This window comes from Saccopteryx bilineata, chromosome 2, assembly GCF_036850765.1.
Source record: "Saccopteryx bilineata isolate mSacBil1 chromosome 2, mSacBil1_pri_phased_curated, whole genome shotgun sequence".
Classification (NCBI taxonomy): domain Eukaryota; kingdom Metazoa; phylum Chordata; class Mammalia; order Chiroptera; family Emballonuridae; genus Saccopteryx; species Saccopteryx bilineata.
Genome location: NC_089491.1, coordinates 232,887,982 through 232,915,794, shown reverse-complemented (window position 1 = coordinate 232,915,794; position 27,813 = coordinate 232,887,982). Strand labels below are relative to the sequence as shown.

The 27,813-nt window shown below is 45.2% G+C and overlaps 1 protein-coding gene across 4 annotated transcripts in view; it reads right to left on the bottom strand.

The window, feature by feature from the left end:
* Nucleotides 1-27,813, bottom strand: part of GRIK1 (glutamate ionotropic receptor kainate type subunit 1) — a 332,731-nt gene that overhangs the window by 88,218 nt on the left and 216,700 nt on the right. For all 4 annotated transcript variants that reach the window (XM_066259567.1, XM_066259565.1, XM_066259569.1 and 1 more), the window contains exons 4-6: nt 20,741-20,922; nt 7,378-7,431; nt 3,077-3,250 (exon numbers count right to left, since the gene is read on the bottom strand). In XM_066259567.1, the coding sequence (XP_066115664.1) occupies nt 3,077-3,250; nt 7,378-7,431; nt 20,741-20,922 (410 nt within the window). The remainder of the gene's footprint in view (nt 1-3,076; nt 3,251-7,377; nt 7,432-20,740; nt 20,923-27,813) is intronic.

Sequence of the window (27,813 nt, the reverse complement as noted above, 5' to 3'; positions counted from 1 at the left end):
TCTTTCTTATAGTGTCTTTGTTGTATTTGGTTTTGGTCAGGGTAATGCTGGCCTCATAGAATGACTTTGAATACTTTCCCTCCTCTTCAACTTTTTGAAATAGTATAAGAAGAATTAATATTAATTATTTTTTCAGAGTCAGGTAGAATTTACCTGTGAAGCCTTCTAGTCCTAGACTTTTGTTTGTCAGGTGTTTCTTGATTACAAAATCAGTTTTGCTACTAGTCATTGGTCTACTTTAGAGATTTTTTTCATTTCTTCCTGATATGGTCTTGGAAGATTGTATGTTTCTAGGAATTTGTCCATTTCTTCTATGTTGTACAGTTTGTTGCTTTCTCTGTTTTCTATGGGGCTGATTGTCACCTTTTCTATTTCATTTCTGATTTTAATTATTTTGTGAGCTTTTTCTCTTTTGTTCTTGCTGAGTCTGCCTAAAGGTTTATCAGATTTGTTTGTCTTTTCAAAAAAACAGCTTTTAGTTTCATTGATCTTTTTATTGTATTATAGTCTTTATTTTATTTACTCTGCTCTGATCTTTATTATTTACTTTCTTCATCTCCTGTTGGCTTTGTTTGTTTTTCCTTATTTTCAGTTACTTTACGTGAAAGGTTAGACTGTTTATTTTACATTTTTCTTGTTTCTTGAGGTAGGCCTGTATCCCTGAATTTCCCTCTTGGAACTGTTTTTGCTGTGGCAGATTTGGGATCATTGGTTTTCATGTTAACGTCTCAAGAAATTTTTTCCCCTTGATTTCTTCATTAAGCCATTGATGGTTTTTAGTGCCATATTGTTTAGCCTCCATGTGTTTGTGTATTTTTCCCCATATTTCTTCTTGTAATTGATTTCTAGTTTCATAGTGTCATGATTGGGAAAGATGCTTGACACGATTTCAATCTTCTTAAATTTGCCAAGGCTTGTTTTGTGGTCTGACATACGCTGCATGCCGGAAAATGTTTTTATGCACTTGAAACGAATGTGTGTCTGCTATTTTGGAGTAGGGTGTGGGGTGTGCTTTCTGGACTCAGCAATCAATCCCCTGGAAGCCCTTGAACTTTTCCTTTGACTGTTCTGTGAATCCGTTCCCACACCCCCATGCCAGCCACCTTATGTGGGAGCAGAAAGAACACAGTGAACAGCACATGGCCACTTTGGGTAAATGAAGATCAACGTTGTGCTTTGCAGGTACCATTTCCAAGCTGTATTGAAGGCCCATGGGGTCTGACATGTAGTGGGCACTATGTTCTACCATTGTTTGGAAATTGTATTGACGTGACCTGACATGGCTGCTGTAGCCACTCTTATAGACCCCTGGGGAGCCACCCTCCTCTATTATGATAAATACTCACCCCCTTTCTATTGTTTATAATAATAACAACAACAAGAGCAACAACAGAGCCTGAGGACCCCTTTCCTAGGTGACATGACAAAAACAACGTTCAGGTAGAATGGGACCTCTTCCACCCATGGGACTTGGTGACTTGGCTCTGCATACTTCCTGCCCCCAGGTCACTGCCAGCAGCCCTGGGAGGCACCTCCTGCCAACCTGACTCTGGCATGAATCATGTCACTTGGTCTCTCTTCCTCAATGGTTTTCTTTATCTTGGTCACTGGGCACAAACTTTCTTGTTGGCTCAGCACAACCAAACACAATGCATGCTTATTCTTGGTCAATAAAACCAGACTTGTGATGAGTATTTATTGTCTGGAGTAAACCCACACCTGCATTAGCATGACTTCAAGCTAACTCTTTTAGTGCAAATAACAATGATGTTAGATTTCAACCTGTGATGGAAATCTTACAGGGAATTGGAGGTGGACTAAGAATTTGAAACGTATTTGAATTTACTGGAATTACAAATCAAAAGAAGAGAAAACCAAGGTATCACTTCTCCTCCACCAAGCTTCCCCACTTTCCTAGTTCCTCTCAGTAGCCCGCTGTGTCTGGGGCTGTTCCTGCGGGCCTCCCTCACAGCTCATTCCAGGTCACTGAAGGCTTACTGGTAGCAGAATGCTTTCCAGCCTCATGGCTCCCATCCCTGTCTGTGTGAAGAGCTATTTCAGGCTGAAAAACAGCCAGGGACCTTGATCATGGGATCATCTAGAACCACTTCATTTGTTCATTCATTTCTTCTTTTAATTTGTTCCTCATAACAACAAGAAAAGGAGATAAGAGAAACAACATCCCAAGTTCATTTCTCTGTGAGATGGTGTCTTTCAGTTATTGGTAAATTGTGTCTTCAAAGCAGGAATGTTTGTTCCGATGATAAGAACAGAGGATGAAATACTACACCAATTTAAAGTGCTATTACCTGCCTGCATTCCCAATATCTTTTCCCTTAGATGACACTGTTCCTGCACAGAAAGCTTTTTAAAAAATATTCCTGCTATTTTCTTCATCACACAGGGAGTCTCATTAGAGAAAATGCATGGGGGGGGGTGGCGGGGTGGCAATGGAAGGCGGATGGCATCAAGGACAAGCTCAGGGCGAGGCAGGTGCAATTTATCTGCTCAGCAGAGACACTATCCTGGGTCAGGGGTGACAGCATCTGCTCCACAGGCAACATGTGGCCCGTGTGGGACACCATGATGTCTGCAGAGGCGCACGTTCCTCGGTGTCCTGGATGGGGAGGGTGGGTGCCACTATGGGTGCAAATCTGCGCTTTGCATTGAGCACCCCCCCCATGGAGGTGGGGCAGAGTCAGGAAGGCAGATGGGCCCTGCTCAGCTATCACAGGTGGGGGTCCCCCTCTTCTCAGGGCCATGATCCCTGCGCAAAACTCTCTCCATGTGAACTTGCTTGGTTTCTGCTGTCTCCATTTGGCTGACAGGAGTGGCTGCTCTTTTACCTATTTTTATCTGAGACAAATACAATGAGAAAGCTAAAAATAGCTGTCTTTGATATAAACATGCATGGGCTTTCAAAAACCTAAAAAGCTCCCCCTTCTTCTCCCTCACATGGGTTGAGACACAGGTTTTACACATCCTCACGCCATAGAAGGAGGCACGTGAGACTCTCAGCCAAATCCCTAAGGGAGTCAAACATTTTCTCAGAGGATTTGATTTTAAAACTACTCACTGTCATCATGCCATCCAAAAGGCCGGTCTCAGGCCGGGGCGGGGCCTGCAGTCTCTCCATGGACCACCGCTCGATGATGGAGGACACATGAGGGTTGTCAACGTTAAGCAGCCGAAACCCGGTCATGTTGACACCACTGTACCTGTAGAGTCCCAGGTCCAAGGCAAACAGGTCCTGTGCAGCAGGAGAGACAAAAGAGCAGAAAAAGGTAATGCTTTAATGTTTGTGATGCAAAACAGTCAATGATTGCAGAAGCAACATGTAAATGGAAGCAAAACTGATAGCCATTGTCACGTTGTTTCTATAGAAGTGTGTTTCCCCTCTGACTGCTGGGGTTTGCGCAGTGGATAGAGTGTTGACCTGGGACACTGAGGTCCCAAGTTTGAAAGCCCAAGGTAGCCAGCCTGAGCGGAGGGTCATTGGCTTGAGCATTGGATCATTAACATGATCTCATGGTCACTGGCTTAAGCTCCCCCTCCCCACCTGTCAAGGCACCTATGAGAAGCAATCAATGAACAACTAGTGCTGCACTTATGAGTTTATCCTTCTCATCTCTCTCATTTCCTATCTGTCTGTCTGTCTTTCTCTCTGTCTTTAACGCTACCCCCCCCCCAAAGTTTATTTCATTTCCCATTGGTTTTCATTTGCACGATTGCTGAGAAACTCCAAGGCAGTAAGGAGTTTTTATCTTCATCTAGTTTTTTACAGTGGTGTTGGAGTTTGGATGAACCGGAAGAGGAACTTGGCTATCAATAATCACATGCCCTTGGGCACAGGATGCGACATTCAAGAAGTTAGAGGAGTCTGTGTCTAGGATAGAGTCACTGAGCAGTGGGCTGGGATTTTTGTGTCCATTGGGTTCAACGCTTTTATTTTGTCAGTAAGGAAACTGAAGTTCTGAAGGTGATGTGACCACCCACGAAAGACCAACCTGTCAGTGGCAGTACCATCCCCCACAATCACACCCTCTGTCCCCATCTTGGGAAGGAGTTAAACTTTCACAGGAAGGTCCCTCCCAGAAGGAAGTCACAGCATTCCCCCAGCTCGCTGAAAACAGGCCAAGTCTCCTACAATAAGGGCATGAACAGTGCTCACTGGACACAGGCTCAGAGTAGGAACCAAAGGTTCCCTTCCTAGACTGAGCTGGGGTACCCGGTCTTTTGGGTATGAGTATTTTCACCATAGAATATGCTCCCTCCCTTTCCGGTCATCGTTCTGAAAAAGAGCTGATGCACCCGGTATTTTCCTCTACACATGAGGCGGAGTGGACACCACAAGTGTGTGTGAGTCGATTCACATTTAAACTCATGCAATAACATCACCTTTTTTTTCCTTATATAAAAGGGCTAGACTGTAAACTGCATGATTAAAATATATGCCCTACTTAAGTATATACCAAGCTTTCAATGTATCATTTAACAGGAAAAACAGCTCCCATAAACATTTCTGAACACAGTGTGTAACTGGGTTATGAAGTTCCCTGTGAGACCGTCCATCGCTTCTCTGCGATGAAGCTGGTACCAGACAGAAGGTGTGTCAGAAGCCCTCCAGGATCTGTTTGTTGAGCTGCACACAGTGTGCTCATCTGAGTGACTCCTTCCTGCCTTGCCACCGTCTCTGAGGTGGCCTCGGGTCAGACAGCAGAACTCCAAGAGCTCAGCTCTCTTCTCCTCGCTCAACACTGCCTCTTAAAATGCTATATTTTCCCCCTTGCTCCGAGTCATTCTCTTTTTTAAGCTTTGCTAATACTCACAGGGAAGAATGGTAACAATGCCAGAGCAAAGCGAGGCAAAATTCAGGTAAAACCAAAGGAAAAAGCACATGCAAGTACATTTAAAGCGTAACTTCCTTTATCACATTCAATAAACAGAAGGAAAGTTACTCAAGCCTCAGGAGGTAAGACAGAAACTTCCTGAAGGCCTATGGAGTCTCTCATGGGTGTAACGGCATATCAATTGATGAGCTACAATTAACACACCAGATATGTACAAAACCAGGGTGGCTACCCACTGAGGTTTCTGTACAAGGGAGAGCATGGGACATCCACTGTAAAGCCAGTAACCAAGGCCATCATCACAGCCGCCTGGCCCATGAAGGTTTACATTGGATTCAGACAGTTGGTAAAGAAATAACGAAGCCAAACACTGGTGGGCCATAATCTTTAATCCTAGCTTGCACCTGGCAGGCAAAAAATACACACAGTGGGAAGACACTTCCCTTTCCAATCAGGGCACCCAAAACCACTGACTTATCCAGGTTTCTTAGAATCAAAGGTTTCTAGCTCACCAGCCTTATTCACCTCTGTTTCCTATCTCCTCTCTGCACAAACTCTGCACTAACTGGATTCTCTTTCAGCATTCTGTCATCTTGGCTGCTTCTCCTGGCCTCCTCCATGTGGCCTTTCTCTGCTCTCCGCTCTAATGCTAACCTCAGGAACCAAGAGAGCAAGCTCCCAGTCTGCCCTACTGTATAGTGCAGAAATAAAAACCTTTAATCCAATATACAAAATAGGGAAGTCTCTAATACAAAGTCACTTATCTGAGGCATGATGGGATTGCACCACCCCACATCACAAAGGGTGGGAAAGGCCTAGTCCTAAAACCAACCCCCAGGCTACAAGGATCCTGCCTGCCCACAGCCCGCTCCCAACACACATTAATATCACCTGGGCAACAGGCTTTCATGTGGGCAGTGAGTGCCATCTTTAACAAAGTAAGTATAATATATTTTATCTGCCCAACATCCACAGTCTGGTTTTCAGTGTCCTTTGTGGGTGAAGGTGAGGGAACCAGGAGTGTGAGGACAGCCTGTTCTCCCCCCCACCCCGCCACTCCCCCATGGGTTTCCATGAAAGACCAGCCTTCTTAGGCTCCGTTGTTCCTGTTCTTTCTTAAATTTCAAAAACCCAGATGTTAGGGGTGTGTCCAGCTGGGGAGGACAGACCCTCTGAGGCAGATGGTCGTGTCGCCTTGAGTGCACCCAGGTGCTCGTGAGGGCGAGGAAGGGCTGTGTTTGGGAAGAGGACAAGGTGGTTCTCACTGTTCCTCTATTCCCCGACAGAGGAAATAATCAGGATGCCAACAAGGGCAGGATGGCCACGGAAACAGAAACTGATTTCAGAACGTCCAGCCTGCACCCCATTCCCCTGCCCAGCGTTCACAGCATTCCTGGTTTGACAACTGCCCCCAGCGTTCATCTCATGATGTCTCTGTACCCTCAAATCTCAGACATACTGGGGTCAGAAGTACATGTGTGGCAGCTGCCTGATCCTCGTTCCAAATTTCTCCATTTTTCTTACTCACCAGCTGCCTGGCTGCTTTTATTTGAGAAAAGGCCATATTCCTGAACCTCCCAGAATCTGAGTCGATTTAGTCAGCTCACCTCTACTGATCAGAGAAGGCTAGTTCTGTGTTTCCTCCTCATGTAAGAAAGTGTGTGAGGCTGAGTTTTGAAATTGATTGAGAGCTATTACATTATTTTGCTGTGTTAAATTCCCTAAAGCAGTCTTCCTAGATCTGAATAATCTCTCAAAATTTAAGGTATTATAGTTTTATTGATTTAGTTTTTAAGTTCTCAGTCTTAGAGTCATGATTTTTCTTACATGCAGAGTGTTCAATGTGCAAAGCGTCTCCCAAACTACACTTTTTAATGGTCTTCAAAACACCTGATGGGTGCCCCCCTGCCTAACCCAGGTATGTCCTGGACACAGATGGTTGAGCCACCGCAGAGCACGGAAGGCCACGACACGGGTCACTGTGCCTTAGTGCACATGGAAAATGTGATGATGCCTCTTTACAACAGTCTGCCCTTTGACAGTTTCTACGTGACGGAAGTTTCATTTTAATGTCTTTCCAGTTCACATGGATTGACGGTAGTTAGAAAGAAAGGAAGGGAAGGGAGCGAGGGAGGGAAGGAGGGAGGAAGAAAGAAAGAAAGAAAGAAAGAAAGAAAGAAAGAAAGAAAGAAAGAAAGAAAGAGAGAGAGAGAAAGAGAGAGAGGGAGGGAGGGAGGGAGGGAGGGAGGGAGGGAGGGAGGGAGAAAGAAAGGAAGTTAAGAAGGAAGGAAGGAAGGAAGGAAGGAAGGAAGGAAGGAAGGAAGGAAGGAAGGAAAGAAAGAAAGAAAGAAAGAAAGAAAGAAAAGAAAGAAAAACTTTTTTGTAACATTTTAGGATTTCAAGGATTCTTGGAAAAATCAACCAAATTTTCATGACAATATCCTGCTTTTGAGACCCTTGGGGCTGACTTAAAAATACCTGGAGGTGTTTCTCATTATGTGGACACATTTATCCTGTATGTGCTTACCAGGGTTGTGAAAAAGTAGTGGTAATACTCCGTCATCATGCCCATGAACAGAATCTGCAACAGAGAAATGAGGGGGAAAGGCTCAGAAACAGGACTGTGGTAAGAAACACACAATTCGTGGGGTGACTGCAATAGTTTGGGAACACGAAACAGGGAGGAGCTCTGAACGTTTACAAACTCAGGAAATGAGAAAGTAGGAATGCATCAATGTCCAGTGTGAGGCTAAGACCCTCGCTACTGACCTCTGTCCAATGCCCTTTCAATATACTGTGCTTGAACGATGATCAAATTTAAAAATAGTTCGGGTTGAACCAATCTGATACTTGGAGTTGTCCCTAGTGGCAGAGAGGTTGCTGCCCCCACCTGAGGTTTCTGAGTCACCCTTTGCTGAGGTATATACACTTTATCAGTCCTCCTGGCTTTAGTCCTTATCACAATGCCTGGAAGTGGAGCTCATCACACCTGAATTAGCGATACCGGTCTGTAGATGTTCTTAAATGAGGATTTATAACTAAGTGAATCTCTGAAACCTCTCTTCCCCCTTCCCTCCCTGACCTTCCAGAATGAGTGGAGGAGAAGAGGATCTGTACACACAGATGGCAGGAAGGGGGTGTTCCCATACACACATCACGTGGTCTCTTCATTCTGATGCTCAGTTACCTACTAGGCATCTTGCTAGCTCTAGACAGTCTATAAGCTCTCTTTGTATTTGGTGAGGAAGGGGAGAGAAAGGAGGAGGCTGGAAGGATGAGGGTTTTTGGCAGAGGTAGTTTATTAACTGTGAACACACTGTGGGATTCCTGGAAGTGTTATCCACTGAGAAGAAAAAGTGCTAATGGTCCCGAGATAAACCATTATTTCTACGTCACTTGATCCAAGGTGAGCACAGTCCTTGGGCAGGTCCTCCGAAGGACTGTCTGAGTGCCCGCTTTGGTCTTTGTACAGAAATAAATGGAGAGGATTCAGATATCAAACTTCATAGGTGGGTTTCCCATGACTCCAGTCCATCGTATATGCAAATAAGAATTGTTGCTGGAGGCTTAGTGTCAGGCATTCTGACTCCATCACAGAGATATCTTGAGTTAGGAGCTGGGAGTTTTGTGTTTCCAAGCAATGGCTGAGAAGCACGGTTCTATGGAAACATGTCTATTTGTGCTAAAGAACAAAGACTTTTCATGAATTTGAGTGAAAAGATGGATTGAATAGGCCTGGGAAGAGGCAGCCTCATCATAAGAGGTCCTGGAAGGTACCTAGGATATGTAAACTAAAATGATTTTTCAAGAGAGGGATAAAGAATGAAGAGGGTGGGCGGTGATGACATAGGACATGCTGGCCCAACACTGCTGTGTCTTCTGCTAACATGGAGACCAGAGACATAGTTACTGGAAGTGTGATGTCATGAATAAAAGGCAGATGACAGGAAACACTCCCTATGCATCATGAGCTCACGGCATGGAAGTCACTCTTACGGTGATAACAAGATCTGGTGCACAAAGGATTCTTCAAAAGGTGGAACTGCTCTAGGACCATAATAACATGGAAAGCCGGGCTCAGGGATGTCTTGTTATCTGGTCTCTTATGTCATTGAAGCAGAAAGTGCTGCCCTGCTGAGGTCAGTCAGGAATCCACTGTTTTACTGCAGTCATTAGATTGCATAACTACAACCAAGGTGAGCTCTTGAAAGGGAACTGGACACATTTTATGACATGATATAGAGCTGAACACTGAGTTTTAAAATATTGTTTCTGGAAAAGAAACACAAAGGCACCGAGTTTTCAGCTTTTGACCTGGGCTGAGGTTTATTTGTAAAATTCATTATGGAAAGTTTGACCACCAATTGAGGCTTGAACAAAAAAAAATTGATATTGCTGTAGTGCTTTGCAACACAAATGTCTACGACATGACATAAAAAATATAACACATCGGTGAGGGAGTAAACATGTCGCCCTTGGATAATACATTTGAACTTGAATGCCTGTCAGCTTAAAATGGACAATTAACAATATAGGATAATAGACACAAACCTGTGGCAGCCACAAACCAAGACCCTATGGAAAACACACAAAAGATAAAGAGAAAAGAACCCAACAAACCATGAAGGGAAACCAGCAAACCCCAAAGGAGATCAGTCAAAGGAAGGAACAAAGAAGAATGACAAAACGAAAGAGCAGAATGACGATGAGTACATACTCGTCAGTGGTTACTTAAATACAAATGAATCAAATACTCCATAATAAGACATGGGGTGGCTGAACAGTGTAGGGAATGTGACCCATCCATATGCTGCTTATAAGAGACTCACTTCAAATTGAAAGATGCAGGGACTAAATGTGGAGGGATGAGAAAGAAATTGCATGCAAATAGAAATGAGCCCTGGCCAGTTGGCTCAGTGATAGAGTGTTAGCCAGGCGTGTAGATGTCCTGGGTCCAAATCCAGGTCAGGGCTCATAGAAGGGCCCATCTGATTCTCCACCCCACCCCTTCTTGCTTCTCTCTCTCACTCTCTCCTCTTCTTTTCCTATAGCCAGAGCTCAATTAGGGTGAGTTGGCCCTGGGCGCTGAGGATGGCTCCATGGCCTCTGCCTCTGGTGCTAAAAAAATGGCTCTTGTTGCAATGGAGTAAAGGCCCCAGATGGGCAGAACATAGCCCCATGGTGGGCTTGCTGGATGGATCCTGGTCAGGGCGCATTCAGGAGTCTGTCTCTGTCTCCCCTCCTCTCACTTAATTAAAAAAAAAACCAGGAAAGCAAAGTTGGTGTAGCAATAAGTGTATTGGCCCCAAAAGGCTTTAAAACAAAGAATATGAAAAAAGACATTACAAAATGATAATGAGGTCAGTCCCCAAAAAGCCTATAACAATCACAAATATCCCGGCAGCCAACGCAGGAGCACTGGAATTACTGAACATGAAGACAGAAGCTGTCAGTGACACAATAGAAGCAGGGACTTATACCCCCCTCACATCCATGGATTAAACCACCCAGACAGAAAATTAATAATAAAACAAGGGCCTTAAATGCCACATTAGACGTTTATAGAAAATTTCTTTCAGAAGCCGAGTAAAATTTTATTTTGAGTGGACTTGGAAAATTCTCCAAGATAGATCAGATATTGAGCCAAAAAAAGTCTCAATATATTCAAGAAGGTTGATATCTTGTTCAGCATCTTTTCTGATCATAGAGGCAAGAAACTAGACAACAACGTTAGGAAGAAAACTGGAAGAAGCAGAAACACCAAATACATGGAGACTGAGCAACATGCTTCTAACAACCAAGGAATCAAAGAGGAAATCAAACTCTATCTTGAAAAGAAAAGAAAACACAACTTCTCTAAATGTATAGGCTGCAGCAATATCAGTTCTAAGAGGAAGTTTGTGGCTATTCAGGCTTAAGAAACAATAAACATCTCAAGTAAACAATCTGACTCTACTCTTAAAGGAAGTAGAGAGAGAACAAACAGAACACAAAGTAAATGGAAAGAAATAATAAAGATTAGAGTGGAAATAAATGAAATAGATAAAAAAAAACCAATAGAATAGATCAATGAAACTAGAAGCTCATTCTTTGAGGAGATTAACAAAACTGATACCCCTTAAGCCAAACTCATCAGGAAAGGAAGAGAGCCCAAATAAATACAATCTTAAGTGAGAGAGAAGTTACAAATGGCACCACAGAAATACAAAGGATCATTAAAGAACACTGTAAACAAGGAGATGCCACCAAATTGGACAACCTAGAAAACATGGACACCTTTCTTGCAGCATACAACCTTCCAAGACTGAACCAGGAAATAACACTGCTCACAAAAATTAGGGGATATTTCAAAATGAATACTCCAGTACTTTCTGCCTTTTGTATAGTGCATTTTTACCAATGAAATAAAAGTTGGTTTTGCATCTCATTTGCATAACCGAACAACTTTTTTTGACTTGTCGTTTGCTTTTCTGATGTTCTTGTTTAATAAAAAAAAAATCAGGGTTACAGGAAGCAGAAGGACAGCTGTCAGAGGGAAGGGGGATGAGGGGATGGGATCAGAGAAGGTGAAGGGATTAATAAAATTATATATATATAACACAGAGATACAGATAACAGGACAGCAAATCCCAGAGGGAAAGGGGGAGGAACTTAGGGGAGGGAGGCAAAGGGGGTGTAATGGGGGACACATGGGTGGGAGTGAGGGAGTTATATTGAGTGGGACACTTAAATCCATGTTAACACAATAAATTAAAATTAATAAAAATTAAAAAATAAATAAAATACTTCTTTTTTTTATTGCTTCATACTCATTTTGAAATATCCCGGAATTTTGTGAGCAGTATAAAAAATCTGAACGGGCCAATTGCTAGGGATGAAATTGAAGCAGAAATCAAAACACTCCCAGCAAACAAAAGCCCAGGACCAGATGGCTTTGCAGGTGAATAATATGTGTGATGATTTTTTTCTTTGTAAATCAACCATTCAACTAATTACTTTTATTACTATTTTGTTGTAATGCCTGGAGGCAAATATTCATTTGATATACCTCTCATTTAATGTTAAAATGAGTTACAAAGATGCAGTGAGTAAACAGCTCACAGGTCTGTGGCATCCAGCGTGGAAAGGACGCCTGGTCCCTGCAGGGACACCTTTTCTTTAGTGGACTAGCAAAACCTCTGTGCCCGACTTTGCTACATATTGTGTTCTGAATCCTCCCTTGAATTACAGGACGTGGAAGTCCTGTGACATCTAGCCAGGGCGGCCACTGACCTGTCAACTTTGATGACTCTATAAGACCCAGGTGCATGAGAAACTTCCAGATAAGAATAAAGCCAACAGCGCCAAAGGTGGTGCTTTTTAGACATCGTCTTTATAATGGTCTGTGGCCCGGAACCCTGTCATCTAATAGCAAATGGACTTTATAGATGAAAGTGTCGCAGTCACACAATGATTTTTTTCTCCCTATGTTGACATTTCAGCTAAAAGTCATTAAGGGATTAAGAAAATGTCATATCAAGATAAATGTCAGTTTTTCAAATAACAAGTATAATCATTATATGGGGAGTTTTCTAACAGTTCTTTGCAAAACTGACTTTTTCCTAAGAGACACAACCTCCCTGAACTTTGATGCTGTCTGTCCTGGTCTGCTGGGCTGGTCGGGGCGCTGAGCAAGGCAGTGCACTCTTCCAAGGTGGTATTGTTGGGGACCAGGTCTGGCTCTGTTTAAATCACTTTTAATGGCACAAAGCACATCACATCACACACCTAATATGCAATAATGTGGCTATCAGCACTATTTGTATTGATGGTGTGTTCCCCCAAATGGCTCCCACTAACACTTTCATTTAATAGTACTATGGTTCCTAACAGAGTTATCCTTACTAAATAACCCTATGACACCACATCATTAACTTAGGTTGATAGACAGGATAACCCAGCCCTTTCATTGACATTGAGTATCTACAACAGTGGTGGTACTGAGTACCCATTCTTCTTGATTTTGGAAGCCCTGTAGTGTAGACAATTCTCTCACTTGCCCCAAATTTGCCTGAAGGTGATCCTTTTGAGGGAGACAGAGTCATGCAGCCATTGGACAGTGGTCTTGCTGGGCTTGTGAGATAGTCACAGCCTGGGAAAGCCATCATGACTCTGAGTCCTCTTTTGAGGTTTTTTGCTTTTTGGATGACTTTATTATGTCAATATAACTGATAACTGTCAAGCTTAGAAAGTAATTATTTATATCATTATTTATGAGTGTATCAGAATCTCCATAAAAACTTTAAAAAATACCAATGTATATACCCCACCCTAAATATTCCAGTTTATTTGGTACGGAGTGTGTTCTGGCATTTCTATATGTTAAAAACTCCCCAGGTGATACTCCCATGCTGTCGGAGCTGAGAACTGCTGACTTACATTTTACCCACACTCATATATTTAAGCCATCACAATAGTGATTATAGATAGCTATCCTTTGCCGATCGCTATAATGTATCCACTGCTGTGACAGGTTCTGTATGTACTATCTGGAAGGAGGTGTTATCCTCAGTTTACAGATGTGAAAAAAACTAGTTATACCATTTGAACCAGGTGTGATTTCAAACCTGGACTCTTTGTGCTCTGTCAGCACAATAAGTGAGTATGGTGGAAAGTCAGTAACTTGCACCAGGTCCTCCTGGATTCCAAGGACCCAGCTAAGACCACAGGCTGCTGGGTGAGGACAAACTCAGAACCATGGGAGCTGGAGCTTTCTCTTCAGGTGTGGACCTGCCACGCTGGGACCACTTGCTAAGCTGCCCACCTTCTTTCTGAGGGAGCCTCTTGTCCAGAGAGCAGGATCCAGCTGTGGACAGCTGTGCCTTGGGGGCTGGTGCAGGTGCTGGGAGGAGCCTCCCTCACTCTGCCCCTTTCTGTCAGAACCTCAAACCTACATTACTCTTCAATGACCTCTTTTTGGGTATTAAAATTGATTGAATCCTAATTTTAAATCCCTTTGGTGATGTTTTGGAATAAATTTAATCTCCTTAACAGAGTCACCTTTCATTAAGAAAGGACAGTTTATAAAAAAAGCATACCTGTAACATCTTTTTTTGTTAAAATTAAATAAAAGATACAATAACAGACACTGTATATTGATGTTTAGAGGCAGAGAACAAATGATACAGCATCATGAACAATGTGTCCTTCATCCTTATCAACGTGGGCTGGGGAGGTTGCTCAGGAATTTCACACACGAGGGCTTTAGGTCAGATATTTATTTAGCATGGGCAGTTTTTGAGACTCTGTGGAAGGTGAGTGGGGAGAAGGTAGGTGGGGGGCTTGTGACTGAGAGACCAGTTGTTCTATTTGGAGGAATATGATGAGGGAGATGGACAAAGAGGCTGAATCAGAGTCTGGTGGACTCCTGGGTTTCTGGCTTGCGAGACCGGATGGTGTTTCTAGTCACCAGCGCAGAAACAGGAGGAGGGCCGGTTGGTTGGAGGAAGGGCGAGGAGGAAGATGCAATGTGGTTAAGTGTAGCACAGAGATTTCTGCTGAGAGGAGGTATGGGAGGTGACGCAGCGATGGTTAGGACTGGGGTCACTGTGCCACTCAGGTGGTTTTCCTATGGACAGTATCACTCATGATAATGAGGATGACTGTCTTCAGCAAGTGGACTATTCTGTGCACTACTGATGGGCTTGGGGCCTTACAGATATTGTCAAATTGAATTCTCTTCAAATAAGAATGAAGTGTGTACTATGACACTCCCATTTGACAGGTTTTGCAAGTAATAAATCTCTAGGTCATATACTAAGCAACCTCACTAATATATTGGAGTTTTTCATGGTATTCTATCTGCCTTTGCCTGGGCCCAGTCTTCAGCACATGGAAAACATCCGATCGCGTTAGTGGAATAGATGGTGAAACCCACATCTGACAGAGCCCCCCATGACAAAGGGTTTGGCCAACAGTCATGAGGGAAGAGAGGAGGATCCTGCTGGTAACATCTTGTGTTGATGACGAACTCTGATAGAACCTATGGCTCCTTTCCCCTGAAAAAGCCACTTGAGATTCCCTGTCCTGCTTAGACTTGCTTTGTGTGTAGATCTTCACATTTTTCACTGGGTTCCTTCTAAACTCCCTCCACTTCTGTTGCAAGAATAATTTCTCTTTATCATCTATTACTGTAAAATTTTGATGTAGCTGGGAAGGAAGTGCTGGAGCATTTCTGAGGCATAGACGTGATTTTTATTACCAACTCAGATTGAAAGAAATCTAAGTCTTTTCCCAAATAAACAATTTGGAGATTTATTGAGACTCCTCAAGTAGGTATCCTACACATTAAAACCATGGACAAATTTCAAACTCCCTCGGTAAATTGTTGGTTATCCACAGAAGTCAATAAACTCTTGTGCATGTTTAATAACCTATTCATATCTAGGAACTGTTACCAACAGCAAACTATGTGCTCGAGAAATGTAAATCAATTTTAATATCAGCCAGAGAGAAACCTAATTACAATGAGAATGTGCCATCAAAATAATTACATAATATGCTACAAATTATCACCCAGTTAGTGTAGGTAGAGATTCATCATTGTTATGTTGTGTGGATTTATCCAATATAATGAGCTTACCATGAGTTCACTGTCTCAGAGAAGACCACAGGACTCTGGGAACTTTAAAAAGAGAATGAGTTGCTTAATGACCTCCCTATTTGTTTGAGAGCCCACTAAGTGTAAGGTAGCGTCTACATTCTCTATGTCTGCACCAGTAAGGAGATTCTCGATCACCTGTGTGCACAGAAAACCAGAGCTGAAGGCAACGATAGAAGGATTGGAATCCAACAGTTGGGGTGACTTGCTCAAAATAGTGTGCCTAGAGGGTCTAAGAAACTCAGGTCGTAGGCACGTTAGAATCTGGTTTGCAAATCATACATCCTGGAAGCTTCCTGTTTCTCCTGTGTAACTTGTGGGGTATTTTGCAAGGATAAAAAATGTTGTCCCAGTCAAATGCATGGCATACTCCGGCACACAGTGAGTGTCCGACAAATGGCAGTCTGTTTATTCTATTGCGGGAGACGCAGACTTTGCAGCTGGCTCTCACAACATTCCATCTGAGACTCTAGTCACAGTTCCTTATTGTATTAGAAATTAGCGGCATGGTCTCTAACCTGTTGGTGGACACTGGAGAGCTATTCTCACTACATCCACTTTTAAGGTCTCTTTGCCTCAGGGGGCAGAGATTGGAGTTTGCTATTGTTGTTTTCACGTATGGTATCTTTTCCTCTTTTACTCAGTGCTCCACAAGTTTGTGTCGAACAAAAGAATGAATTTCACTCCTATGTGCCTCACACCCTCCCTACTCAGCCATGGGATTCTTGACATAATCAGCATTTCTTGAGGACTCAATAAACTGGAGATGACTGGGTGTTGGGGAAGAATATGGACCGTCTGTAATTCAAGAACTTCAAAGCATAACCGAAATGTGTTTCAGGGTTCATTACTATGAGAATCAGTTGCTATCTTGGTATACACAACAGTAGCTGAAGAGACTATTTCCTTTCATTCCTTAAATCCGGAGATGAGTTTCAAATCCCAGACTAGCTAGCTGCTTGCTGGCTTTGTAACCTGGGGGAAGTGATAAAATCTCCCTGAGCTCCACTGGCATCTTGAATATAGAATTTTCTCATCAAAGTTAAATGAGTGGTGCATTTCATCTGCTTAGCACAGTGCCTGGCATATAGCAAGTGCTCATTAAAATGTAGCCGAAGGTCTTTGGCCTACTCTGTGTGCTGATGATTAGAAATGATGGACCCGGAGATCTGACCTAGTGGGTGTAGATTCCAAACACAGGCTTGGTGTTTTCTGTCCTGGCGAGGACTGGTGACATGATAATGTGACACGAACCATCTCTCTGCCTCTGTTCACCCTACTCACAGCCTTTGGTCGCCACTTACAAGAGCAAAGAATCAATGCACAATATCATCTGATTAATCAACACAGCCATTGAACCGCTGAGCACAGGGGAGCCAGGCATTAAAAAATACATTTTTCTTCCTGGCCTTTTTTTAATGTTAATTAAAAGAAAAGAAAAAATATAACAGTAGAGAACGCAGTATGATTCTAAAAACTATTTCAGTGCTCAAATGTTTTATGGAGACAAATAGCTCAATTATGGCACAATATTCATTGCCACAGTGTGGTAAGCTCCCTGCTCGATGACCTTGTTCATATAAACGAGCCAGCAGGTTCTCTGTGTTGAAAAGAATGTGTTCAGCTCACCCACTGGCTTCCTGGGGCTGAGGGACTGCCCTCCCTGTGCACCCTCCCTGCTGAATGAGAAGCCTCCCACCCGCCTGCCCACTGGAGAACCGACAGCAGTCCACCTGCTGTGCATGAACAGTGACTGGCTTTCTCCACCCAGTGATGGATGGGAAAGAGACTACACAGTTCTCCAAAGAGGCAAATGGATCTTCAGGAAGTAGAACCGTAGGCGCGAATGCATTGCAGTTCTTAGTGATACAGACCCTCAGGGCTAGCATGACACTTTCCTTTTGAGGAAACTGAGGCACAGAGGAGCGACTTGCTCAAACATGCTCGGTAGAGCTGAGTGCAGCCTGCCGCGTGGTAGGAGGAAGGTGATGCTGGAGGTCACGACTGAGAGGTCCCAGCTGGGTGGTTCATTCATTCACCCATTTCCTTTACTTACTCACTGCTGCAGGGAGGACATACTGTGTGTCAAATAGTGAGGTAGGTTCCAGGGGCAAGGGGGAATGAGAGGGCTCTGGCCTCCTGCAGGGTGGCGGGGTGCTGGTGACAAAGGGGCCACTGTCCTGGATTCATTCTGTTTCCATTGCGCTTACACAGCAGCAAGGGGACAGCACGGCCACAGGAAGTAAGAGGGGCTGCTGCCCCTGTGTCCCTCTCAAGGCCATCAGGACAGCTCAGCTGCGGGACTCTGGGGAAGAATGTTCCAGCCACTGAAAGCTGTATGTGGAGAGGCAGTGATGTGGAATAAGGACGGGTGTCCCAGGTCCAGCTGAGCATTTCTGTCAGAGGCCAGGCGCTGTCACAAAGGCTGGAGACAGGCTGGATCATGTCATGCTGGCCATGGATTTCTGTGTTGAGAGCAGGCTCAGCCCATGGGAAATGAATTAATCCTCTCTCTGAGCCTCAATTTCCATTTGCAAAATAAGGGCAATACCAGTTATATTAAGGCTCCCTGTGCTGATTGGAGGGGGTGGGCATCTGTCACCCAGGAACCACATTGGTCTTTCTACCCTTGCCTCTTTCTTAAACTCTCCTCCCACCAGCAGGGCCTCCGTGGAATGACCCTCAATAGGAGTGCGCAAGGGTGTAGCGTGGTAGCATAAAGAACTGGACAGGGGTGTGGTGGGATGTGGGAGTGGAGGGAGCTGGGTTTTGCATGTGGGGGAGGAGATTCAGACAAGGGAATGGCATCTCAGAGAAACTCGAGGCAGCAGGTGCACAGGGCAGGTACACGGGGAGTGGAGAGGGCGCCAGGTGCCCCACAGGGTCCCCTGGTGCCGTGGCTGTCCTGCTGCGCTCAGACCGCGGAGACTGGTGGAGGCACTTGGCTCCCACGGAAGCCCCAGGTCTCTGCAGCTCAGTCATGTCTTGACATTTGAATTTCTAACTAAGTTTTGGGAAACAACTTTTCAGTCTCATCATATGGTACTTGTTCACTGTGAATAAAACTAATCACTTGGTTGGAGCTTTAGCGTGCCCAAGAATAACTAACTATTGATAGACTTTCCCTAATTTTCACTTTTAGCAATGTCAAATATCTTCTGTAAAGTGTGTTTAATCACTTTTTTATCACTAAAAAGTGGTGAAATGTTGTGAAGGTACAGGGGAATGCAGGAAAGTCATGAAAAATGGGTGCACACACAAACACACACACACACACACACAGCCAGTAAACCCTGCTGGGAAAATCTCAGCAGTGATTTTAGTCACTAAAGAAATGGAAGCTGTTAATACTGATTTCAACTAAGTGGTAGTGTTCTTCCCAGAAATCCTGGATGCCCACTTCAGAATGAAATGTGTGTCCGTTCACAGGTGCATGGGTGCACAGACCCCAAGACCGGGTGGTCAGGAGACCATATTGCAGTTTATTGTGTGGGGCATAAGCCTGCCTGGGCCTCAGTTTTCCCGCTCTGCAATGGGAAGGCCATGTTACCACAGGCAGATGTGAGATCATGGGAGCCACATACACGACTCCAGGAATCCTCATGAAATTGGCCCCGGGGCCCTCAGTGAAGGAGGTGTCTGCTTCTTTCCTTTCCTTGCTCAGGGAAAGGAGATTGGTCGAAAGGTGGCTGGAATCAGGACCCTCACTTCTCCACATCCTCCTCAGCACACCTGCAGGGAGGGGGTTCTCCATTCTTGTTTCTACAGTTGTTGACCAGGGCTCATGGGGAAAGTGAGACTGGATCTCACAGAGGACTTGACCAGAATAAGGAAGTCCTGGGGTCTTTAATATCACTTTCAATGGATAACAACTTCTTGAAGGGTCAAGTAAAGCCCCACCAAGCCCACCTCTGTATGACAAAGGCACCCATTACCAGTCAACCACACAGCACCCCTGACCTTCACCCCAGAAAGTGCGATAACAGCCTGTGTCCTTTTCGAGAAGGACATCACCTGATGCCTCTTAAATGCACCCGTTAGATCATATAAATATAACCAGGCTATTTTAGGCTATTTTTCTTACTTTTTCCCCAATTCAATCTCCTGATCTTTTATTAATGCTTCTGTTCGAAGCGCTTGGTCAGCCTTTCCCACTGCCTGTGGCTGGACCACAGCTTCTCCATCTCAGCATGTCTGCACTCTGGGTGACATAGTCCTTTGTTGCCAGGTACCTGGTGCATTGTGGGATGTTTAGCAGTGTCCCTGGCCTCTACCTACCAGTAGACTGCCCCCATCCCCAATATAATAATCAATAGTCTCCAGATGTTTCCAAAAGTCCCTAAGGGGGCATATCACTCTAGGTTTAGAACTAGAGGTCGATGCTTTGTGCTTTTTATTTATTATTATTTTTTAATTCTGAATTTTCTTTCCAGAGCATCAGACCAACATTATCCCTTAAAGTGCTCAGGAAGTTTCCTCTGCTGTGGTTATGACCATTCTTTTTTTTTTTTTTTTAAATTTTTAAATTTATTTATTCATTTTAGAGAGGAGAGAGAGAAGGGAAGAGGAGCTGGAAGCATCAACTCCCATATGTGCCTTGACCAGGCAAGCCCAGGGTTTCAAACCGGCGACCTCAGCATTTCCAGGTCGACGCTTGCTTTATCCACTGCGCCACCACAGGTCAGGCGGTTATGACCATTCTTAATATTACCAACATCTTTCACTTACATGCAACTTCACAGTTTATCAAATGTTTTCACCCACATTGTCTTTGGACATGAATGTAAGGCAGCTCACTGCTGATGACCAGTTAGGAGGGGGAAGCATCTTCCCTGTGACTGTCCCACTGCCCTTCTGCTTGGAATCCTGCGTGTCGGACAAACCGCGTCGCCCATGAGGGAGATGTACATAGGACAAGTCAGGCACTGTGCGCACAAACCTGGTTCAGCCCTTTCAACAGATGTAGAAAATACAAGAGATGCTTAATCATATTGCAATAGCACCCTCTCCTCTTCACCTGTGCAGAGGCAGGATCTACCTATGCCCGATGTGTACACAGATCCACCTACAGCTAGTTACAAAGCAACAGAGGCTTCAACAACCCAACCCCCCTGAGCCATTGGCTCTTTAAATGGGGTTCTGAAAACAACAATTTTCAGCCTAACCTGGCAGCTGAGTGAGACCAGATGACATTTCAGAGGCGGAGAAGTCAACCTTTCCCCTCCCTTCGCTTCCTCCCTTCCCCTCTCACCTGCTTCAGGATCTCCGCGGCTGTTTCGTGAGAACAGTCGAAGATCACGTAGAACTCCTTGCCCTTCTTCATCTCCTTGAGCAGAGGCTTGGCGTCCTTGTTCCCGGAGGGCAGCTGCCGGATTTTGATTTTGATGTTGTACCTGGAGGGGGCTTTGATGAGCTCCTGTAGTCGAATCAGACCTGGAAAAGTCCAAGGAACAGCCAAACTCACATCGTTCCCAAAACACGTCAAGAGGTCCCCTACCCCTAGGTCACTCTGTTGATGACTGATTTGTCCCTCCTCGCCCTGGAGCAGGACTGTCTGTGGGTACAGTGGGCTGAGAGGCATCGTTTTCTACACACATTTTGAACTTACTTGGATGCAGTTGTCCTCGTTAGTGTGTGGCCAACAACACCTCATAGGCTTAACAAATGAGGTCGGTACCTCTAACCCTTGTGTAAATACAAAGAGTCTTAAAGTTTCCAAAGGGGCTCCGTGAATGAGATTACACCTGCTCCCTTAAAAAGTCAGTAAGATGCTAGAACTCCTTGGAGCTGTAAACCTTGCAAGCCTTTCACCGAGGATTTCTTTATATGCAACCACTGTTTGCCAGCTAATTAGTCCAGCGGCTCTAGGTAATAGCCCAGTTCTCAACGTATAAGCAACTTACGCACAGCTTCTTATTTTCTCTTCTTAACATGGTGGCATGGTGAATGGGGAGATCATTTTTTGATTAAAAAAAAGAGAGAAACCACAGAATTTTCAGAGACTATGATGATAGAAAGCAGAAGCACCGTTCTTTAAAAAACCCACTATCGGTCCTTGTAGGAAAGTATAAACAGCCAAGTAAGTTGACAGAGAGCGTGTGACCTGCCACAAGTAAGACTCTGCTGAGCTGCATGGTTTTCCACAGACGTGCCTTCCTGGGCACGACACACAGTTCCACGAGGCTGCACCTCCTCCCCGACCAGCAGCTGTGGCTCCGTCAACAACTCCTTCACGTTGGAAAATTGACTTTTTTTTTTTATTACACAGCTCTATGCATTCAGGATTTGTCAGCCCCAGGGAACCACAGGAAACAGCATCATCAGTATTCGGGTGGAAATGGTGGCGTGCCCTGTGGGAGCCGCAGCGTGGCTGCCAGCTGCCTCTGGGCTTAATGCATGCCCTTCGTTTTCTGGTGGTTAGTTTTCCCCCAGCAGACACATTTTTTTTTTTTAATCTGTGGCTCTCGTGATAAAAGCTTCCTTCACTCCAATGTCCCAAGGTTTGGTTCTGACATACGGGAAGTTGTGAGCAGTCCTTCAGAGTCGAATGGATGGGGGAGATGAGGAGGGGGGTGTTAGAGAACCAATCCAGATGTAGGGCTCATTGTCCTGTTTAATTTTTTTTAGCATAAACAGAGAAATTGTGAGAGCGTTAGCCTCTCTGGACACTTGCTCCCATTCAGCTCAGTCCACATGGCTACAGGCTCTCAGGTACCAATAATGGCCACTGGCCTCTCCAGCCTCACTCGTCAGGAGGGGCCTGGATCAAACTGTTGTCCCTGAGCCCAGTTACTAGTCTCCCCCTTCCCATCCCACCTTATAAACAGGAGCCATTGGTGCCATGGGAACAAGTGTGAGTTTGAGCTGTTTGGTGAGATGGGGAAGAGACAGGGACCTGTTCTTCCTCCAGGCTGCTTTGTCTCTCTCCGGTGTTCCCCTATCCCCTTCTGCTTCGCCATCACATGTTTTCTTTTTCAACTTGACCCCCAAGGAGATCACTGTGACCTTTGAACAAAACAGGAAAAACCTTGTGCAAGAGCATCTTCTGCCTCGCGACAAACGGTGCTTTGATTCTTGGTGGGATGGAGCGTTGGTTCTGAAGTGTCTTCCTCACCATGGCGACTTCCACAGGCACTCACCACATTTCCAGTCAAAAATGTTTGCTCTCATCATTTATTCATTTATATATATATATATAAAACATTTCCAGGGCACTCACTGTGCCGAGACCCGTGCCCCATGCTGGGGGTCTGACGGGACCTCACCTTGCTTTGAGGCCCAGGCCCTCGCAGCCACATGAAAGGGTGTGGTCCCATCTGCTCTCACACTGTGGATGGGGTGTCAGTTGCTACATAACGTTTGAAATGATGAGAACACCGACGGGGGCTGGAGCGACATCCTCAAGGTTGTCTTAGGGCTTGAAGCCAGGCTGACCTTGTGACTCCCGATCTAGGGCACTTTCAGCAAATCAGGAAAGCTCCTGACTCAGGTTTTGGGTCCACTAACCAGCTGACAGAACCACTCACTCACTCACTTCATAAACAAATAACTGTGGAAATAAACAGAGGAGGGAAACGGACCAGCACAAAGCCTCCAACCTTCCTTTGGCAGATGAGAACATTGATAAATAACCTCTCTCTCCTCGGAAAAAGTGACCGTGCACTTCCACAGTTGTTTCCCAAAAAACAGTTATTTTAATACCAATAGAGGAGGAAGGAGAACAGCTCACTACCGAGGGTCAGTTTCTCACTGGACTAGATTGATCTCTGGGGAAACTCACTGCTGAGCCCCTAACATGCCCACCTTGCTTGCACACAGGTGGACCAGCTCAGGATGAGGGAAAGTCAGCAGAGTTAAAGGTTACGGCCCCAGGTTGTGGGCAGAGCATGAGCAGGGAGCAGGGAGCCTTGCATTGCTCTTCCAAAGCCACCGTTTGCTTAGAAGAAGCTGCAGAATGTACAATCCACATGGCTCTTCCAGTTCTCAGCAGACAAAATTGAAAGAAGTTCCTATTTATTTGCAATTTTTTTTGCAGCAATCCACCAATCATTCACAACTCATTGCAAAGGAGAGCTAAAGATTATTTGCTAACTAAATAATTCCTCCAGGGAAAGTAAACTGATTCAGGCTGAGCTCCTAACTTGGTGAATGGTCCTCGACTTTGGAAGCCAGCCCTGCTGCACCAAGCCGAGCTTCCAGCTCTAACTAACTCAGGTACCAAGAGCAGTAAGGGCACACACAGGTGCACGGTAAGGGTGGTGGGGTTTGTTAGCCTATGGTGGTAGTGGGACTTGAGAAATCGCATGAAGATGAGGAAGCAACCAGCAAACCCAACAGAGGGCCATCCTGCAATGAAACCGACCTGGACTCTTCAAAAATGTCAAGGTCAGGAAAGGACAAGGAAGGTTGAACGGTTTCACACCAAAGGGGAGGCTGAAGGGACATGACAACTGATCATAGTGGCTGATTCTAGGTTGCAAACAGTGCGTAAGGGCGATGAGTGGGACAATGAGAGGAACTGGAAAAACATGTATGTATACACACGCAGGGTGCACATGTGCATGGTCCAATTCTGGTCACTTCAGAAGCATTTGGAGAGAACCAGACTCAGCACACGTGTGTCTCCACCAGCCCTTCCTTATGGGGAGAGTGTGAGGACGACCAGGCACAGGTGACTCTTCCACAGAGTGGCGGTGGAGTCCATGGACTCTGGGTCCCTCTGATCAGGTAAAAAGGCCAGAGGGCTTTCAACCCTCTTGGCTATGAGCACCCCGAGCTGGCCTGTCTGTGCCAGGGACAAAACCACTTTCTGGATGGCAAACTATGGTTCCCTTTGGTCACAGGAAGGCAGTGGGTGCTCAGGATTAATGTGCCGTAAGGCCCTGTGGCCACCAAGCACAGCGTTCCCCAGCCCTCTAACCCCAGTCATTTCTGAAGAGATTTTTTTTCTTACTGTTACTCATGTGTTAATAGAATTGTATCAGCATCAAGTTTTCGGTATTTGATAACTGTGGTGTGGTTACAACAAGGAAGGTCCTTATTCTTAGGATACACACTAATGTATTTAGGGGTAATGATGTCATAACACCTGTGAAACGGCTCAGCAACAATGCCACTCATCATGACGGTTGTTGTCGCTGTGTGCGCAGGGAGAGCCACAGCGCACCACACAAGGGGCAACGGAGGAATCTGGGTGAAGGGGGTGGGGTGCCTTTGCACATCTCTTGCAACATTTCTCCAAGTTCAAATCTTCCTAAAGAAAAAGACACACCTGTAGCTATGAACAATACAGGGACCCTCCTTTCCTGCCCCCACTGCCAGGAATGCAACCGGAAACCACACCCTTGGTTTGGACAGCACCTTCCAGCAAGGAGCCTGTTTATTTCCCACACATTTGGGCTGGGCTCTGCATAGAGAGATAGCTTTCAGAAGGTCCAAGTGGCCAATTCCAAACACTCTATTTTTGGGCCACCTATCTACTCTGCACTCAGATATGACAAAGAAACATGCTGAGTTGTATGAACATCGGGTGACAGTGGGAACAGGGGGAGCATGGGCCGAGAAAACAGAACCTATTTCCAGCAGGCATTTAAAATTTCCCAGGACTTCTCCTTATATAATAATAAACTGTGCTGTTTCTGCTGCCCCACCACACTTTTTTATGAAGTAGGTTATATTCCTTATAAATAGCTCAATGAACCTCAGAACACACCTCTGAGGTGGGGCGTTGCCAGGGATGTTTTGTAGCAGGGAAACGGAGGCACAGTGAGGTTACTTGTTTGGAGGGGCTCTGAGAATGAGTTATAGATGCCAGGAATTGGAAGAGACCTTACAGGTCAAGTCCTCCTTGATGCGTGAGTCCCCTCCAGACAGCTGCTGCCAGACATCTTGGTGTGACAAATTCTCTGTCTTGTGGGGCAGCCCATTCTATTTCTGGACAGTGTCAGTTATATTTAATAAGCATTGGTTCAAAGGAAAACTACTTAAGTTTTCCAAGCCTTAATCCAATTCCCAGTTCATTAAACCACAGCGGCAGGCTTGGTGCCTTAAACGTGAATGTAATCAGCCACAGGACCTGAAGATAGGATCTCACATTTTAAATGTTAATTTCTTCTTCATTTGAACTCAGAAACGGCGTTTCACAAACTTGCTGGTGTATTAATAACTCAGACCGAGTAGGATTCTTCAGGGTATCCCTCTCCATCTCCTCCAGGGTGGAGGAAAGACTAGACTGGGGAGGGGGAGCATGAGTGACTTGCCCAGGGAAATACAGCATTTTTAAGTGCAGATCTTCAGACACAGGATTTTTTAAAGTGCATTAAAAAAAAAAAGACAAGACGTTTCAAAGAGAAATTGTGTCCCTTGTTCACAAAGGACCTCATAGAAGAGGTCCTAGTATCATTTTGGTTTTTAATTCAGTGAGAGGAAGGGAAGCAGAGAGACAGACACCTGCATGTGTCCTGACCGGGATCCACCCAGCAAGCCCACTAGGGAGTAATGTTCTGCCCATCTGGAGCATTGCTCCATTGCTCAGCAACTGATCTCTTCTTAGTGCCCTGACGTGGAGGCCATGAAGCCATCCTCAGCACCCAGGGCCAACTTGCTCCAATGGAGCCATGGCATGGGGGGGAGGGGAGTGAGAGAGATGGAAAGAGAGAAAGGGAGGGTTGGAGAAGCAAATGGGTACTTTTCCTGTGTGCCCTGACTGGGAATTGAACCTGGAACATTGACACGCCAGGCCAATGCTCTATCACTGAACCAACCAGCCAGGGCTTAAGAGGTCCTGATATCAATGGCTGTGAAAACTCATACACCCAGCGTGCAATACCTGAAGATGGGTTTTCTCTGTAGAATTCTTCATGTTTGAATAGCACTCTGGCCAAGAGATGGGGTGAGTAAATGTGGGGGAAAGGGAATGGTGAGAGTGGAGGAAAAAGTTACAAATTGTCATCTTGTTGGTATCCAGAGCCACGACCCCCCCAGTAATCTGGGGGGCTGTGGGAAGGCAGGAGCACAGGGTTTGTTAAGGCCAGCACTCACGGCAGCCCTATGGGGCAAGTCGGGATGGCTGAAGGTGAAAAATTCACTTATTCTTTTTTTTTTTTAGTGAGAGAGAGAAAGAGAGAGAGACAGATAGACAGACAAGGACAGACAGGAAGGGAGAGAGATGAGAAGCACCAGCTCATAGTTGTGACACCTTAGTTGTTCACTGATTGATTTCTCATTTGTGCCTTGATGGGGGGAGGCCTCTAGCCAAGCCAGTGACCCCTTGCTCAAGCCAGCAACCTTGGGCTCAAGCCTGCCACCATGGGGTCATGTCTATGACCCCATGCTCATGCTGGTAACCCTGAGCTCATGCCATTGAGCCTGCACTCAAGTCGGTGACCTTGGGGTTTCAACCCCAGGTCCTCAGCATCTCAGGCTGATGCTTTATCCACTGCGCCACCCCCTGGTCAGGCTGCACTTATTTTCTTATTTGACACTTATCATATACAGAATCTTTTATTTTGGCTTGGTCATTGAGGCTAAAACGTTAATTTTCTCCAAGTCTCAACCATAGGCCTCCAGTTAAGATCCTTGGTTCTGGATGATATATCTTCTACCTGTTTTCTATGGGAAATGGAAGGAAATATAATAAATGTAGCAAACCCAAGTCACTGTTCAAACACAGCCATAAGAGCTGCTATTTCCCTTGTTCGCAGGGCAGCTGAGCATACAAAATCCGTTGCTTATACAAAGTAGCTACAACAGGGCAGGGCTCACGGTGCTCGAGAATTTGCTTGTGACACTTGTGGTCATTTCCCTTATGCTGTTCACCTAGCTGCTCCCTTTCTATCACTGACACCTTTATGCGCGCTCCTCTCATTTCCACTAACCCTCACGGCAAAGCGGGGAGCCTCCATGTCAAGTGACAGCTAGCAGTTCATTCCTGTGACCTGTATGTCATAAATCTCATGGTGCTGATGTGTTAAGGAAAATGACTTAGGGAAACCACAGGCAGAAAAAAAGAAAGAAAAAAACCTAAAAAAAAAACTCCTGACAGCCACATGTTGCAAAGTCAGGACAGTGGCATCTGGCTGGAACCCATTTCTTGGTGGCCCCGTTGTCCTGTTTGTGTGCTGAGGATTCTCAAGTTTCTATCAACAGTCCACACCGCACTCCTGAGCTCCGGTGGACATTGCAGACTTGAACTTAATGTGGTCTTGATCGAACTTGGGATGTATTCTCAGTTCTCCAAATTACCCCCCCCCCCCACCAGGTAAAGGCAACCCCCTCTGCTGAGTCAGGCGAGAAAGCTCCAAGTCCTCCTCCTATTTCTCTCTC